This window comes from Cinclus cinclus, chromosome 2 (assembly GCF_963662255.1).
Source record: "Cinclus cinclus chromosome 2, bCinCin1.1, whole genome shotgun sequence".
In the NCBI taxonomy this organism is placed as follows: Eukaryota; Metazoa; Chordata; class Aves; order Passeriformes; family Cinclidae; genus Cinclus; species Cinclus cinclus.
In genome coordinates this window covers 36,531,080-36,547,865 of record NC_085047.1, presented here as the reverse complement: position 1 = coordinate 36,547,865, position 16,786 = coordinate 36,531,080, and the positions used below count along the sequence as shown (strand labels likewise).

Sequence of the window (16,786 nt, the reverse complement as noted above, 5' to 3'; positions counted from 1 at the left end):
CCTATGAATTTTCAATGGCCAGGACCAGTGTGAATCAAGAAATAGCAATTGCAATGGCTGAGAAAATTTGTATGTGAATGTCTTTCTGAAGTGAAGACAATTCTGAAGCAGTGGTACTCATCAAGATCCATTAAGTGCTTCTGTAGTCCTGTTTATTTTCTAAGTGACAGTGTTTTGCATTTTGAGTCATCCTTACCAAGTGATACCTGATGCATTTCCTGCAGGACACAATTACAATTCTACTGCAGAGATGGGTTGAAACAGTAGCTTGACTGCAAAGAAAACTAATCCTTGATATTCCAGAAGCTGTTGAGGCCACTGGGAAATGAAGTTACTGAATGTGGTCTTGATCTTGTGAAAACACCCAGTAAGAGATACCCTGTTGCATGAAGAGCCCCACTGGTTATAGGAAAACAAGTGACCATGGATGTCTGTTGGCTCACATGAATCTATGGGTCTAAAATTACAGGAACACTTGTATCAGTGTAAAAGATGCATAAAAATGTCTTTCGGGATCAAGCTATAGATGCATACTGTGACCTATTCTTTAATTTTAAATAATTTTTCTCCCTGTGGGGGCACTAGCTATTAGGTTTTTAGAGTCTTTAAAAGCAGGCAGCCTTGGCAAGTACAATGTCATTCAATGAAATTTGTGAAGTTAGAAGGAATAATGAAAGTTCATGAAAAAACATCAGTAAGTTTCTTTGTATCAGCTGTTTGATTGCTGTTGACTTATATAGGTATAATGCCTTTTCCTCATTCTGACAACATGCTTCCTCTTCTCCCATAATCTTGTGGCCTATAAATATAAAAACTTCTAGATGGTAGAGTTTTCACTTCTCTCTTAAATCTTGCACAGGCAGGAAAACACAGGTCTAATGGGTGTGTCTAATCTTCTGAAGGAAAAGGAGGGAAAAGAAGATTTACGAGAAGTCAGGTCAACTTCCTTTATCCTTGAATCTCAGACAGAAAGATGTCTTTCTGACCAAACTGCAAGATCACGTACAGCAGATGGGACTTGATTCTCAAATCAGCTCCAAAGAGGATCTTTTGTTAGTCATCTGTAGATTAACTGATTTTCCTGGGGTTCAGGAACAGATGGGCATCTAGGGGTAGTTTTATAAGTCTTCATACTTTTTGGAGCACAACAGGGGTTTAAGTGCTTTTGGCTAGATCCAAAAAGTTTTGGGCAGATGTTTTGTTTCTGCAGAAAAATTGGTTTGGGTGTGTGTCTGGGTTGCAGGGAAGAAAATAAGTCATAAATGTTGGATGCTCTGGTTCACTGGGGTATCTAAATATAGAGATAGGTCTCCTTGCCACTTGTAGTTGTCTGAAGACCATACAAGTCTACCTCAGCTTCTTATGGTGTGAACCATTCTAGAGAGTCCTTTCATGTAAAAAAAGTCACATTTTTTGGCATTTTCTAGGCAGAAAACGAAGGGGCTGAGAGAGGCAGCTGCTTAAGCTGACACTGCTGCTGAAAGAAGGACAGTCCCAGGAGTTTGGTGATCTTCCCTGTTGTACAGGTGTTTGGGGGAGACACAGATCACAGCTATTTTTAAAGAATAACCTGTTTTGTTGTTAACAGAATCAAACTGTAATGAGTGATAGCAGATTGTAAATTCATCCCATGTACTCACCCATGTAGTTGTTAGCCCCTCACTCATAGCTGAGTGGTTGCAGCAGTGTCTGGAAGTCCCAAGCCCAGCTGCATATTCAGAACTGTGGGGTCAAACTGGCTCATGTGGCTGCCTGGCAGGTATCTCTGCAACATCTGACTATATTCTGGCTCATCATGGGAGTGCATATTTCTGCGTACAGCAGCTGTCACGCTCCTGGATAAAGTCTGAGCTGTGTAACCTCTCATTGCTGCCAGGGGTTCCAGCAGACTCCTGTTCACTGAGTTTATTGATCCTTCTGGACTACACAGCACTGCCAGTGTATAGTGCAAATAAACCCCTGGAAGAGTTTCAGGCACTACCTTCTCTGCACATACCTTCCCTCTAGGTTTTTGGTGACAGCATCACCTGACCAGTGTTTCATGACTTTTTATTAGGACTGGGTGTTTTTAAGTGCAAGCAGGACAGAAACATCAACAGACTCACCTTAAATTGTCCACCCAGGATCAGTCTATGATGAATGGCTGGAAGGGTCTTTTTCTTCTGCCCACTGAGTTTGGACATCACATATCAAACTGAAGCATTTGGATTTTTTTAAAGTGGTATTGCCTTTAAACTAATGAGTTATTTAACTAGAAAGAAAAATTGATTTCCTGAATTTCTAGCCTGCAACTAGAATTTGCATCATTTTTAGTCTTAAGTTTCACTGGTGAACCTAAATGAACTTGAAATATGCCTGCAGCTCTGGCACTAATATGTCACCAATGGGGAACAGTAACTGACAAAAGACATAACCTGAATGCAGTCAGGACCACGTATCCTCTGCTAAAAATATGATTGACACTTTTTATTATCAGCTGAAAAATTCCACATTTTAAAAGTGTGTGATAGGTAAACAACAGATTTTTTGCTGCGTTCCCAAGCTGAAAAATCAGCTTGCCTGGCAATTTTTGGCAGAAAACAACAAAAGCTTACTATTTCACTTGCAAACCAAGTGAGAAACAGTAAAAGTGTACTGGTGTGAGAAAAACACATGCAGACTGAGCTTCACTTGATCTCTGATGGAAAATGGCACCTTATATTTCAAGATATTTATTTTAATGATTTTTATGCCTGTCATCTTCAATTTCCTCTTTTTCAAAACATCTTGCTGACATTTTTCGAGAGTTTTTTCAAGTTTCTGAAATCCCACCAGCATCTCTCACACTCTCATAGTCTACAGGGCTTGACTGACAGTATCGCTATAATGTTTTCTTTTACATTCTTCTACCAGTCTTTGTGTCTGGAAAACAAAGAAGTAAAAATTTATGGTACTCCCCTTCATGGTCTCAGATGAAAAATTTTAAATATGATTTTGAGGGTGTCTTCTCAATTATTTTTTCTTATTCATTATGACTGTAATACAAGAGTAAGAAAAAAAGCCAAGAAAACATGCCTGGATTTGGTGCGGGAAGACAAATTTTCTTGTGTTAGTGCTGTTATGCAATTACCATTTTGCAGTGTAGTCTTTAAATTATGGGATTTTAAGTCAGAGAGGGGAAATCCCAAGGGTAATCTTTGCTGAGCAGAGAGAAACATCTCTCATATGGAAGGAGACTTACTGCTAAATTCAGAGGCAATGATGTGTGAGGGGGTGTACACTGAGTTTCCTTTGCCAACAAAAGACATTTGTATTAAAGACTCTTGAGATGAGTTGTTGGGTCAGAGTTCTTCATAGAGTCACTATTGCTCTGTGGTCGCTACCTGGGTTTGTGCCATGGGTCAGGGCTGAGACTGGGCCTGTGGCACTTGCTTTGATCATGGACAGAAAAAGATCCCTTGATTTAGCTATCTATGCTTAATTCTGAGTGCTAATGGTCATTGTTAATGATTGAAGTGGTAGGGATGAATATTTCAAATAAAGGCTGGCATCTATTGCACAGCGCCTTGACCCATTTTGGAAGAAACTTTAGCTTTAGGCTAGATATGCAAATAGTGAATGTTAAATAGTAGGATTAGTAAGAGGCCAGAGGCTCAGCTGGGAAGAGGCAGAAGCAAAACAATGAGATCTGGCTGCTGTATCTTTAAGTGGGTCAGACTGTGTTATCTGTAGCTAGATATTAGGCATACTGTTGAATTAGGCCTGTGGGAAGGTCTGTTGGATTCCTGAGCAGAAAAAAACGGTCAAGTGAAGATTCATAGCTCTGAAACAGTTTTTGTGCTGTTTACTAGACAGCAGGGAAGTCAGGTATGGTGTCCTCTGGAGGTTTTGAAGGCACTGATTGCATTCACAGCATATTGTAGAGGAAGAGTACCAGTCCTCTCAGCCCATCAAGCATCTGGTCACCTTTGTTTAGGGGTTATTCTTCAAACAGACCCCTTTCTAGGCAGCCTAATTCTGTACTCCTACCCCTTCCTCTTTTGACTGTGCTAGTTTCTAACAAATTAACCTCCAGTCTTATTTTACAGATTTTGTTTTACTTTATGTCTCCCCTTAATCTGACTGCTCTTTGCTGTCTCATAATTAATTCTTCATGTCTCACATGGGCCATCACCATGGATGGCTGGTTTCTATGAGTCCCTCTGTTTTGTCACCTTAACTCTGTTTTCCTGCAACTTGAAACATATCCAAACATTTTTATTTGAGCTATCTTCATTTCTAGTTCTGTGGGATTTATTGTTTTCTGGTATAAATATAGAGTCTTTGAAAATATACAATTAGTAGAAAAAAACTTCAGTATCAGATATACTTGCTTCCAGCTCACTTGTCTAATACACGTTATATGATTGTAGTAGTCAAAATGTGTAGTCCCTGCTATATAACACATTTTTCATTTATCTCCTTCTGTCACTGTTGGTTAGGAATTGATCTGTTTAAGTGTATGATATGGTCTCTTACTAATGGCTCACAAACCTCTCTCTGTCAAGTAAGTGCCCATATCACATAATAAATTTCATCTCCACTGTGGAAACCTCTTAGGGGTCTGAGCAAATCTGGTATGCTGTCTGGAATAAACTTTTTTTTTTCTCCTTAGACACTGGTTTATCTCAGAGTATCTTAGCTGGACCAAAAGACAAATATTTCTAAGGTTGCTTTTATATTACAAAAAGTAACCACTAGCTAGAAAGGCTTTGCTGTGGTCTGTCAGTCTGAAATTATCTGTTCTGAGACCCGAATGTCAAAATACATTATTATATTTTTGAACTGGCATTTTGGGGGCATTGTTTCTTCATGGAAAGTTCAAGTACATTCAACTATGCATCTCTTTTTGGCATGTAGCCAAACCAATGAAATTTCAAACTGAGAAGAAAACCTTTATTTTTCTTGTTGTTATTAACATCCTCCCCCTATTTAATTCTGTCTGTATAATTTTGTTCTTACACATGTCCCAGGACCAGCAGCATCAGCAGTCAATAAAGATACAATTCTGTAAGTTATGGGAAAGGTGTGGATTTAGGATAAGTCTCATTGAAGCCTTGATGTTGTTGTTGAGTCAGCTTTTCATAGCCTTATCAACCCTTTGACATTTGTTCTACTTTTCCCCTTCTGCTCTCATCCTGACTGATCAGGACAACTTTAATATAGCAAGACCCACCATGCCACTCTAACTATAAACCTGTGGAAACAGCATGAAGTGCTGCCAAGGAGTACATGTCGGTGAAGAAGGGAGGTCTTTTGACAGAGTTAGGCAGAGTAGATGTGCTTAGCACAGTGTCTTGGCCAAATTCTGGCCTGACAGTAATTTAATGTGTTAATGTAGTGCCTGTAAAGCTTTACTCCTGTGAAATGGAGGCTGAATTATTTTCAAAGACCTTTCAGCCTTCCAGGTCAAGAATGCTAGGATAGGTCAAAATTGGGCAAGATATGTTGGCTCTATTTCTCTTCTTTTTTCCTCCACTTTCAATAACATTGTCTGATGTTTGGATATGTAACATATAAGGGACTTGATGCTGTGCAGCTACTCATTATCACCCTTCCTTCCAGGTGGCAAATGGTGCCATCACCATGGTCAGGTCACTGCCTTTCCAACCGTTAACCCTACACCACCATGTTCATCACTAAACCATGTCCCCGAGTACCACATCTACTCCTTTTTCTTAGTACTTCCAAGGATGATGATTCTACCACATCCTGGGGCCTGTTCCAATGTGTGACAACCCTTTCAATGAAGAATTTTTTTCCTAATATCCAATCTATACATCCCCTGGTCCAACTTGAGGCCATTTCCTCTTGTCCTGTTATTTGCTACCTGGGAGAAAAGACCAACCCCTACCCCACTAAAATCTCTTGATATCTGTATGGATTGGTGGCTTCAAAATCCTCTTCCTCCCTCTTTGTGTATGGCCAAGCCCTTCCTCTGTCACCTGCTTCTACATATTCTCTTCTTATATCTTTTCTCTCCCTCCTCAAAATAAGGTATTTCTTATGGCCTTTGCAGTTAAACATCACTCTTTCATCTTTTTTTCTTTCTATTCTCTGCCTGGACTTCTTGCACCATTGGCTAAAAAATCAGCAAGAAAGGTACTGTAGTTTAGATAATTTCTTGCCTACACCGGTCCTTGCACAATAGAGATAGTGCAGATAGTGTGTTAGAGTGAGTGAGGTGGCATTATTACTTCCCTGCCCTGTGGGCACACAACATATGGAGAGTTCCCTAGTCATATAACACATAGGCAGAAAGTGTCACTGAAGTGCAGTATAAATTTTTGTCTATTTTTCTATGGAAAATTTGGGAAGACTTAGCTCTAGCTGCTCTAAAGACAATTAATTCCTAATAACCTGTAGCTCCAGCACTTCAATGACACTTGTCCAGCCAAGGTGCCAAACTCTCCATGAAATGGAGTGTGTGTATGCTTTCCTTCCCCTGCTAAAACTTTCCAGCCAGGCCTGGCAGTTCAGGGGGGCTCCAGCTTCAACTCACTGAATCTCAAGGCAGCCATATAGAAAATCCACTGTGTGCATTCCTTGCCTTAGGCTGGGTTGTGATGGGTGCATACTTCTAAGTACCTATGTGAGGGACCTTGAAGGGCTGCCCTGTAAAAGTTTAACATCTGAAGTGATAGCATCAGAGTCCCACTAGTGCAGGGTTTCTGGGCTCTGCACAGGGATTTGAAGATGGGAATGCAGTGTTTGCAGTCCAGGGAGAGGCATAATGGCACTGCTGCCTCAGTGCTTGCCACAGCAGCTCCTCTGATGCTGAGGCACTCAGACTGCTCAGGTCAGTGATTTGTGTCCCTGGATGCTCTGTCTGAGCCTGAGTGCATGGGGAAGAACAAGTCTACAGCTATTCTGCAGAGTCTGTGGAGCTGGCTTAAGGTGATGCGTTGGGAGACGTGCGTGGAGGGGCCCTTCAGAATGCATTTGTGGGCAGTGAGATGATGCCTTGGCTATGTGGGTCTCTCTCAGGCACTCACTGTTCTGTGGTGCCTCAATTCTTGCTTAAAGGAAGGCAGTTGCTGTATTTATGGCAGAAATTCGTGGCCACTGGGGATTTGTCTCCATGAGCAAAGGCTCAATTAACAACTGGCTTCTTCTAAAGGACTATGAATTACTGCTTTCCTGGTCCCTAGTGTTTTACTCCAGGTTCTTTAATGCATTGAAATTGGTATTTGCCCTGTGTAACTTTATGCTCAGAGACCTGTTAGCCTCCATCTGTAACTGTTCTGGTTAATGGAGTGAAGCAGGCACTAAACAATGTGAGACCTTCCCACTCCCACACCTCTCCAGTAGCTCTGTCTCAGGCCCATGGCCTCATTTACCTGCTACAACTATCAAAATGACCACTCCTTTTCCACCCCAAATCCAGCCAGCTGCGTAAGGCATGATCCATTTGCCTCACATCCACAGACTGTACCTGCTCCCCAAATCCAGTTACCCCATGGGCTACGCTCAGGCAAACATCTAAGCTCATTTAATTGGAAATGGGCCTTCTGCCAATCCCCTTGGATTTGGGGATCAGCAGGGCTTTTTCTTGTTTAGCAGACACAGTCTCAGAATAGTGTTTTCCTTCTCATTCAGTATCTCTAAAATAGGATGATGTGGTGTCCATTGAGAAAAGAGGCTCAGGATATGCTGCCCATGAGATTTCATTGTAAGCTGATGAGCATACTTACCTACAGCAAATGCCAGAGCTGTTAAAGAAGGATTATATACTGCTGAGGAGTTAATAGTTTAGAAAATATTTGCCTAATATTTTACTGGAGATGTATTGCCACTAATGAGCAACTGACTCCCAGCAAATGACATCCAGGCAAGCAGAGTACAGCCAATAAATACACCATAAGGAGAGGAAAAATTGTGCTTTGGTGTCTCCTGAATCCTACAGCTCCTGTCCAAAACCTCTATTTCAGATGACGGGAGTGTAAGACAAGCATTTGCCCTCAGACCCTTTAGATCTGTTGTGTGAGTCATCAGGCTGACAGTTCAAAACACTGTTAAAAAATAGTGAAAGAAATGGATGTTTGACATAAGTTTGACCCTTGCAGTACTTACATACAGTGACGACTGGTACAGTTTTGCCCCATGCTTTGATTTGAAAGTAATGAGAACCCCCTGATCAGCTTTAACTGCAGATGGCACAGTGGCAACATCCTTTCTTGGGAAAAAGAAAGAAGCAAGAAGACCTTAAAGAAAATATTTTCTTGGAGTCCAGCATGAGTTTTCCTCAGAACAGTCCTCTGGAGCTGATAAGTCAGGCAGAGGTCAAAGAGGGTTTGGTGGTGCCACAGATGAGTTTCTGCTTCAGACTAGAACTTTATATGAGCTGTTAGGGATGGATTGTACTCTATATTCCCAGCATTTTATACTTCTCTTACATATTTAAAGCCCATCCCAGAGTTTGACAGCTTAAAGACATCTTAAAATTGCCATTTATAGCTGCTGCCCTATTGCATTCCTTTATTCTGCTGAAAGGCAAAGTCTTTGATAGTGAGGGCCTAATGGAAGGGAGGCCAGAAGAGGCTGCAGTGAAAGCTCTTTGTCCATACATTCCAGAGCAAGCCCTCAGGCTAGCTGCTTGCCTTGAGACATCAGTTAATCAGTTGGTATGGTGTAGGGGCCAGCTGTGTATTTGCCTTCCACTGATGCTGTAACAACCCTATCACTGTTATGTTAGACCTAATTAATTTTCCCTGGTTGCTACCACCTGGTTCTGCTTAGATCAAGTACTAATGAGTAGTTGACAGTAGTTAATGAGCCTCTGCAGCAAGCAATTAAATTTTTTCACTGACTAAAATTATTTATTTCTTCTGGGCACCATGCTCCCCCTCCCAGGGATATTTGGCACCATGAGCTCTCCATTGGGTCAGGCAGGATCCATCTCCATCAGTAAGAGACTGCAGCAGTGAATGCTGTCCAGAACTGCCCTCCTCCACTGAGCAGGGGAGCTGTGCTTTTGTCCACAGCTTTCCGCACTGGTCTGCAGACCAGTCCAGCTCTTTTACTTGTGACATGCCCAGTCAGCCAACCCAAGCAGTCCATGCTCTGCAGCCGTGGTGTCACCTTTCCTGCAGTGATGGGCTTTGTAATGGTGCTTTTAGTGAGTCTTGCTCTGGTAGGGCTACTGTGGTGGGTCTTCCTCAGTTGTCCAAGATCATAGAGTCATGGAATGGTTTGAAATGGAAGGGACTTCAGGATCATCTAGTTCCAATCCTGCTGCCACAGGCAGGGACACCTTCCACTAGACCAGGTTGTTCAGAGCCCCATCCAACATGGCCTTCAATACTTCCTGGGATGGAATTTTTGATAATAAAGATTTTGATATGGACTGCTCAAGGGGAAGAGGATCTGCTCTGTGCCCAGATATTTAGGAATTGTATCACCATTTTCATGCTTTCCCACAGGTGCTTTTTGTGTCATTGCCTTCCTTTGTGCCAGCTATAAAGTGCTCTGATTATAGTGAGCATAACAACTAGCTTATGCCAGATAGACACCTACATTCTTCTGAAAATCATGGCGAAATAACTTCCTTAAGATGGATTTGGCACTTGGAGGTATTTGTAGATATCTGTAGTAGTGCTCACCTACCTTGTAGCTGTGGTTGCAAATAATTTTCTGAACTGGGACATAGTGTCTTTCAAACCACAGGTTGTGGATGGACAACTGAGTCCAGATACTTGGCTGTCTGTGTGAAGGTAAAACGGTAGTGGGACAAATGAGAAAATGTGACCATTGGGGACATACTCTGTGCCTGGCCAAGGAAAAAGGCTGGCAATATTTGCCACCACTGCCTGAATTGATCATCACAGTCTGTCTAGCCTCCTACAATTTTAAGTAGTTTCTGTCTTCAATCCATTTTATAAAGATTGTTTTTTAAGTTTCTCTTGCTTCTGCAGAATATAGTCTGGGGAACTGGCTCAGGTTGATCTAGAGAGTGGATGAAGAAAAAGTACTTTAATTAGAGACTCTGCTCAACATCAATTGTTTGGATTCTCTCCCTCTTTTGAATCTATTGGAGAAATCTAAAGCATCACAGTGAATGTTTAGATTATAACCATCCTTGTGATCGCACATAAAACACCCTGTAGACAGAGTTTTTTCCCTATGGTCTCAGTTGTGGCTCCCAGAGCCATATGGAGGCTCTCTGGTCCTCTGCAGACTGCATATAGTACTGTCTGCATCAAAAGCATTGTCCCCATCATGCCTCTGCTGGGGACCAGCAATGTTCACATGGCCTCCCTGGAGCCCACAAACCATCTGCAAAGATATTCCTGGAATGGCCAAAACCCAGGGTTCTTGAGCTGTTGGGATTCAACAGCACAAGTGAGTTTATGCCCCACTAAGCTGCTCACAAGCAGCTATAATGTAATTATTACAGTCCTTTTCCCCATGGCTGTGCAGTGATGTCATAAACATGGAATGATTATTTGATTATAAAAAATATTCTGGTAATTATTAACCAAGATGCTGATGGTACTGAATTTACAGCAGAACTGTGGTAAGGAGAAAATGGCTGTGCTTCACTGGAATGAATCTTCTTGGTGTTAGCTTCCATATCAATGTGAAGTAAAAAAGAAATAAAAAAGGCAAGAAGGAAAAAGGCATCTTATTCTTCGTCATTTTTGAAGCCATCCTCCTAATTCCACACTTGTGTCTGTCTTATGTGATAGATGTGATAATCTCAAGACAAAATAAAAGCATAATATTTCTCTTTTGCTACTCTGCTCTGAGGAAAAAAGACAAATTATGCCTTGTGAAGAAGCCATTTGCTATAAAGTGTAAAAATGCTTTAATATTAATATTTTATAATAAAATTCATGACATATTTATAAACACTCTATCAAGCATTTACATCTGAACCACAGCTGAGAGCTTGGACTGGAATAAATAAGCAAGGACACAGCTAGTATGAAATATACAGCTTAATTTTTATAATTGTGTGTGCTTTATTCTTTACACAAATGGAATGGATGCGCAGAGTATTTACACATAACAGGAGTGTAAGCTGGACAGGGTGTTTTGTAAACTCCAGTTCAGATTCTGAGTACCCCACACTACAGCTGGACTGAGAAACATCCTGCTCATCCTGCTAAAGAGACATGCGCTGGACATTGTGTTGGAGGGAGCAGCTTGGTGCACCCAGGCTGCTGCACTCAGAAATTCAAACTGGCCAATTCAAATTTAGGAGAACAAATCCAGAAATTAAAGGGCTGCTATCCCACTAAGAGCCAACAGTGTTGCCATTTTTTTCCTTTTTTTTTAATGCTTCGCACCTCTCCACTCCCCCCCCCCCCCCCGCCCCCGCTCCTCCCCTTCCCCAAAGATCTTGTCTGGCTCCTGTGCCCAGAAATGCTCTTTTACATCCAAGCAAATTGCCTGCACTGTAGGGCCAGAAGGTGTAAGCTGCTAATGTGGTATGAGAGATGGATTGCCTCTCAGGCTTTTCACCTTAAAGACAGAGTCTCAAAAAGGGCCAATGAAGTGATAGTTCCTACTACAGCTCTTGGTGAGATTCAGTGGAGCTGAAGTTTTCTGCAAATCCCTTTGGTCCTTGGGGTGTCTTTTGGTTAGCAATTTCATAGCACTGGCCTCAAAAGGATCTTGGTCCATGACTTGGCCCTCTGGGTGTTACAGTAAAATAAGCACTAAATAATGATGGAAAATGCTGAACTGCTGTTTAATCAGGTGGCCTTGGTGTTTTACAGAGAGGTAAAAAAATCAGTGTGATGATGGATGTTTAACTTCAGGTGATACAAATGGGATGGATGCCATTGAAATAGAGGAGTAACTGTGATTTCCACCAGCTGAGGATCTAGGCTAGCTATATGCTGGATAGATTTTAGATGTTATCTGTTGTTAGCTTTGATGCTGATTTGTGTCCTAGAAAGGACACTTTATTATTTTAGCATAATGAGCTCATCCTTATTTCTGAACCAATTGACAAAACGTCTGATTTTTAATGGGAAAGAAAAATGTTTATTCCACCAAGGAATAGGCCAGCACACTTGAATGCAGTTGAACAGTGAACCACATGCATAACATGATAGGCAAAATGTTGAAAAGGGAAAATATTGAGATTAAAAGCTGTGAAGGATAAAAGATCATTTTCTGTGAACATGGCAGATATTATGGCTTTAAATCTGCATCTGAAAAAGGAGGTTGATAATTTTTCCTCAACACAGTTTTTCCTACAAATACCCTCGGGTGTTTTCACTCACTCAATCCTCTGGTCAGGGATACAATTCGAAAAACAAAAATTGAAATATAAGAAAAGCAAAACAAAAGTACAATTTGACTGGGTGCTGATGAGCAAGTAACAGTGAAGGTGTAATGCCAACAATTTCTCCTTAAAAACCTAATATAAGTAGGTAGGTAGGTGGATGTTGTATACCTAGGACACTGTTGCTGGCTCGTAGTGGTTATTAGCTCAGGTACCACACTGCTCTCCAGGATGAGGATTTGTAATTTCAGTGCAACGGAGAGATTTCTTATCCTTGACTTTCACTGAGTGGTTCCTAGGACCCTGTCCACACTGGAGCATCAAACCATGCTAGCTACAAACACAATTACATCACAGAATATTGATCTAGAAACAGCCTTTACTACCAAAGAAATTACAAAGCGCTAGCATGGACAGGGTACCTCTGTAGGAAGGGGGATTAAGCAAGAAAGAGGCTCTTTCACTGGTTGATAGTCAGACTGTAACACCAGTGAAGAAGTGCCATTCCACTGAGCCCTGTTAGCAAGCTCTCAATGAGTCAGTGCATGGAAGATTTTTTTTTTTGTTTGTGGCAATGAAAAATAATTAAGTTGTAATATTGCACATCTGCACAAAGCTAGCAAGATGTCATTGTGATCATTCATGGGTGGACAAAAAGCTGTGAATATTTTGATTCTGCTTAGACCCTACGGTGCTACACACTGTGCCAGAACATGAGATATAGCACCAGGGGTGTGATCTGGCACTTTTCCTAAAGGGTCCAGCATTTGCATTGATCTCATGGTTAGACGCTCCCAAGTCTTTTACATGGACAGAAAAGGAATCTGATTATGCTAAGCTGTGTTAGCACCAAAATGGAGTCAGGCGCCAATTGCTGTGGGTTGTGAGTTTGGACTTTTTCTTTTTCACCAGATGTAATTTTGCATGAGTCTTATGCTTTTCTTCTTCCTCCCGCTACCACCCAGTATGATCTGAACAGCTGCAATGCAAAAATGGACTGCAGCTCTGAGGATGCTGCAACATGGAACGCAAAACATCAACACACAAAACAAATGGGAGTACAAGTCCTAAGGGAAATAAGACCTCTCACTGATTCTCTTGACGATTTGTTTTTAAATATATGTTTTATTTAAAAAAAAAAAAAAAGAAGTGCAATGTCAACTCTAATATGGAAGCACGAACAACAGACAGGGAAAAATAAATTATGTTACTACAGTAACCAAGGACTGATGGAAAAATTGATTGTACTCAGCCGTAGTGTTACTGTTCACCGTAAAGCACAGCACATGACAAAGCAAAACAGTTACTAGTAGGATAGTACCATAAAAGGCTGCATGCTGAACTAAGAAACAAAGAAGCAGATGTGACTGATTGCTTAAAAACAGAGCTGCAAATTAGAATGAAGTTCCTGCTTTAGGATACTTGGTTTTTTAGGTCTGATGGGCTATTTCCCAACCTGGGGCAATAGTATTTTGCTAGCATGGAAAAATCCATGGCTTCTAAAGATCTGGGGTCACTCTGTGGACTTCTGCAGAATTATCCAAAATCAAAGCAATCATTAATTAATATTAAAAAAAACCAACAAGCAAACAAACAAACCCAAAAGTTTATAGCCCTTCTGGTTACAAAGCTCTTCTGGAGACTTAACTGAAACCCTTGTTTTATAAATCTGCGCTGACCAGGCAGGAAAAATAGTTAAAGAAGTGTGAACTTCTCAGAGTTACCATAGTTGGGCAGTAAGCATGAGAGGCCCACTCAGAGCCAGTAAAGTGCCCGTATTTTTAACCCTGTCACTGCTGGTGGCTTTGGCAAACACCCAGCTCATCGCGCTGTCTGCGGAAGGTGGCTGGGTAGACCTGTCAGCTTGACAGAGTGTAGAAGTGTAAGCTTCAAACAAGTGCCAGAGGAGTCTATTCAGCATTTGCCCTGAAGACATCCATAAGCATTAGGGTTGCTGTAGCCACCAGCTATAAGCATGACACTCCTGCTGTGCAGCAGAGGCAGGGGTGTGGGTTTTATAGAGAACATGGTCCAGCAGCAGCAAAGGCAATTCAGTTTTACTGTCATAGCATCTGTTGCAGTTGTCCCCTTGTAAGTCAGTGAGGAATGGCATCACTATACAGAAGGGCAATGTGAAATGAGAAAAAAAATACCTCCTTCTCCCCTTCCATACACCCCAAACTGCAATTCCACAGATTTTCCCCAAATCCCTCACAAATGTCTATTGCCTCAGTTTTTGCTTTTAAGACCCTTGCTGACTGTGAAATGAATGAAGATACAAGTTAGTTGGTGACCTGCCTGAAAAGAGAGGAAAGATCAAATGTTTTTGTTATTTCCCTGAAGGAAACAGGAAGAATCATAAAACATTTGGGGATTAAGGGTGCCTCCTTCCTAAGAGAGAAATTATTAACTGCATTTAAGCACTGACATTTTGCTTCTGAATAGTTGTCCCTCTCAAAGATGCATTATCCTTCTGTGTTCAGAAAATTCCTACAGGGCAGTGAGTTCAAGAGATCTTTCCACAGGAGTTAATCATGATTAAACAGAAGCAAGGGAGAGGATTAAATTGAAGGGAAAAAAAAAAGATGACAACTACAATTTAATGAATTATCTTACTTGTCATTGATAATAGAGAATCTGCTATGGAAGAGGTATAATGCAACTTGATGGTCCTCTTTACATTTGACAGTCGCACAAGGGTGTAAATATTTAATCTTTCAATTAATTAATCTTTACAAAATATCTTCACAAAAACATCTTACCTATAGAAATTAGTTTCTATACAGCAATATATTTTTATTTTTATAAATTATTCCATCTTTAAGTGCCTTCTATCAATATAAATGATAAAATAGACAATCAAAAATTTTAAAGCTTTTCCCAGTTGTATCCCTCCTTGTTAACATAGGTGCTGTGAATCCTCATACATGTGTGTGTCCACACGGGAATGTGTTTGTGTGCACATATATGTGATGTGAAATGCTTTCATCCTCTCCCACCCCTAAACACCATCAAAATAAACCATATTGTTGGTAGTTCCTGATGCAATAGTACTTCCAAAGGGGAAAAAAGAAATGCTTGACTTGGTTTCAGAAATCAAAAGATGTGCATAGTTACCAAAGTCGAGGCGTACCAACTACAAATGTGCAATGACAAGCTTGGAACAGGACCCACCTCCCAGTCAGGTCACAGAGTGTCCTAACAGTGACCTCAGTAGGAAGTGGACCAAATACTCTGAGCTTGATTTTGCAAGGTGCATGTGGCCCTGATCTAGCAAAAATGCTTAAGCCTGTACTTAGCTTTGAGCATGTGAATAGTCCTACTGGAACTGGTGGGACTGAATGGCATAGGGAAGGGTCACAAGTGACTCCAAGTCAACAGGCTCCTCATGTGTAGGAACTGGGGTCAAATGCTGAGCACCTTGCAGGATCAAGCCCTCTATGAGGTTCAAGAGCTGGGAACTTCTCTAAAGCAATCAACACACTGAGCTCAGCCATTGAAATTGATCAAAATGTCCACGTGGGCACAGGAGGTGGCTTAGCTCCCCGTGACAGAGGGTCTCCATGTCAAAAGTTTATACTTACAACTCGTGCTCTGAGCACACAACAGATTTGCTCTATACGGTAGAAGTCTTTTTGTTCCTACCCTTTGACCCATCAGTGTCCTTCATGGCTTCAAACACTTTGTGTTGTACATTCATCAAAATTCACATTGACTGCAAAGAACATAAATGCAACAAAAACAGGAAAGCCTCCAAATAGTATATTATAATTTTCTTCTAAATATTCTCCTGTCGTAATCAGAGGTGCAGTGGCTAATTTATAATTTTTCCTTTGAAGGAATCCAGATGAAAGGCCCAGATTGTTCTTCAATTACAAGTTTGCATTGATTATATATATCTTCTAAGCTATCTCCTTGGACAATAGCTGCAGTAGAAAAAAACATACCATTATTTATTTTAATTGATAGATACAGCATCCAGTGTCAGCATATCTTCAGCATACTCATAGATGCTCATGGAATGTGAAGGAATACTGGCATATTGAGATGTTGATGATGGAAAATTGTACCCCTACAGATGACAACTGAGTTCAAATCAATGGCACCTGGTTATGACAAAGACCCATCCCACTGCTCTTACTGAGAAGACTGAGCCAGGTTAGTTCAGAGAACTAGCAGTTCTGTCCTGGGGAGGACAGCACAAGAGATTCCCACTGTTGGAGGTCAAGCTTTACACTTCATTCAGTTTAGAACCTACTTCAGCAGTGGGCAGCGGCAGATTTGCAGCCTTTCTGAGCTGTTTATAATGAGCTCACTCTTGGCTGCTGAGGTTAACAAGATCAGGCCCAAGCTGACAGAAGGTAAAACAACTATAACACAAAGCACAGTGGTTTGTCCCTTAATTTCCCTCAGCACAGATACTCCTTCAGGACATCAAACTTTTGAGGAGTCAAGTACCTGAACTACTCTTGAATTTCATGGAAACAATACTCACAAGCCAGAAGTCCTTGCTCTGGGCACGCTATACTG

General features: G+C 41.2%; 1 protein-coding gene across 9 annotated transcripts in view; it reads right to left on the bottom strand.

The window, feature by feature from the left end:
• Window positions 1-16,075: 16,075 nt before the first annotated feature.
• DLG2 (discs large MAGUK scaffold protein 2) overlaps window positions 16,076-16,786 on the bottom strand; it is a 966,698-nt gene continuing 965,987 nt past the window's right edge. For all 9 annotated transcript variants that reach the window (XM_062487504.1, XM_062487509.1, XM_062487512.1 and 6 more), the window contains one exon: window positions 16,076-16,182. In XM_062487504.1, the coding sequence (XP_062343488.1) occupies window positions 16,076-16,182 (107 nt within the window). The remainder of the gene's footprint in view (window positions 16,183-16,786) is intronic.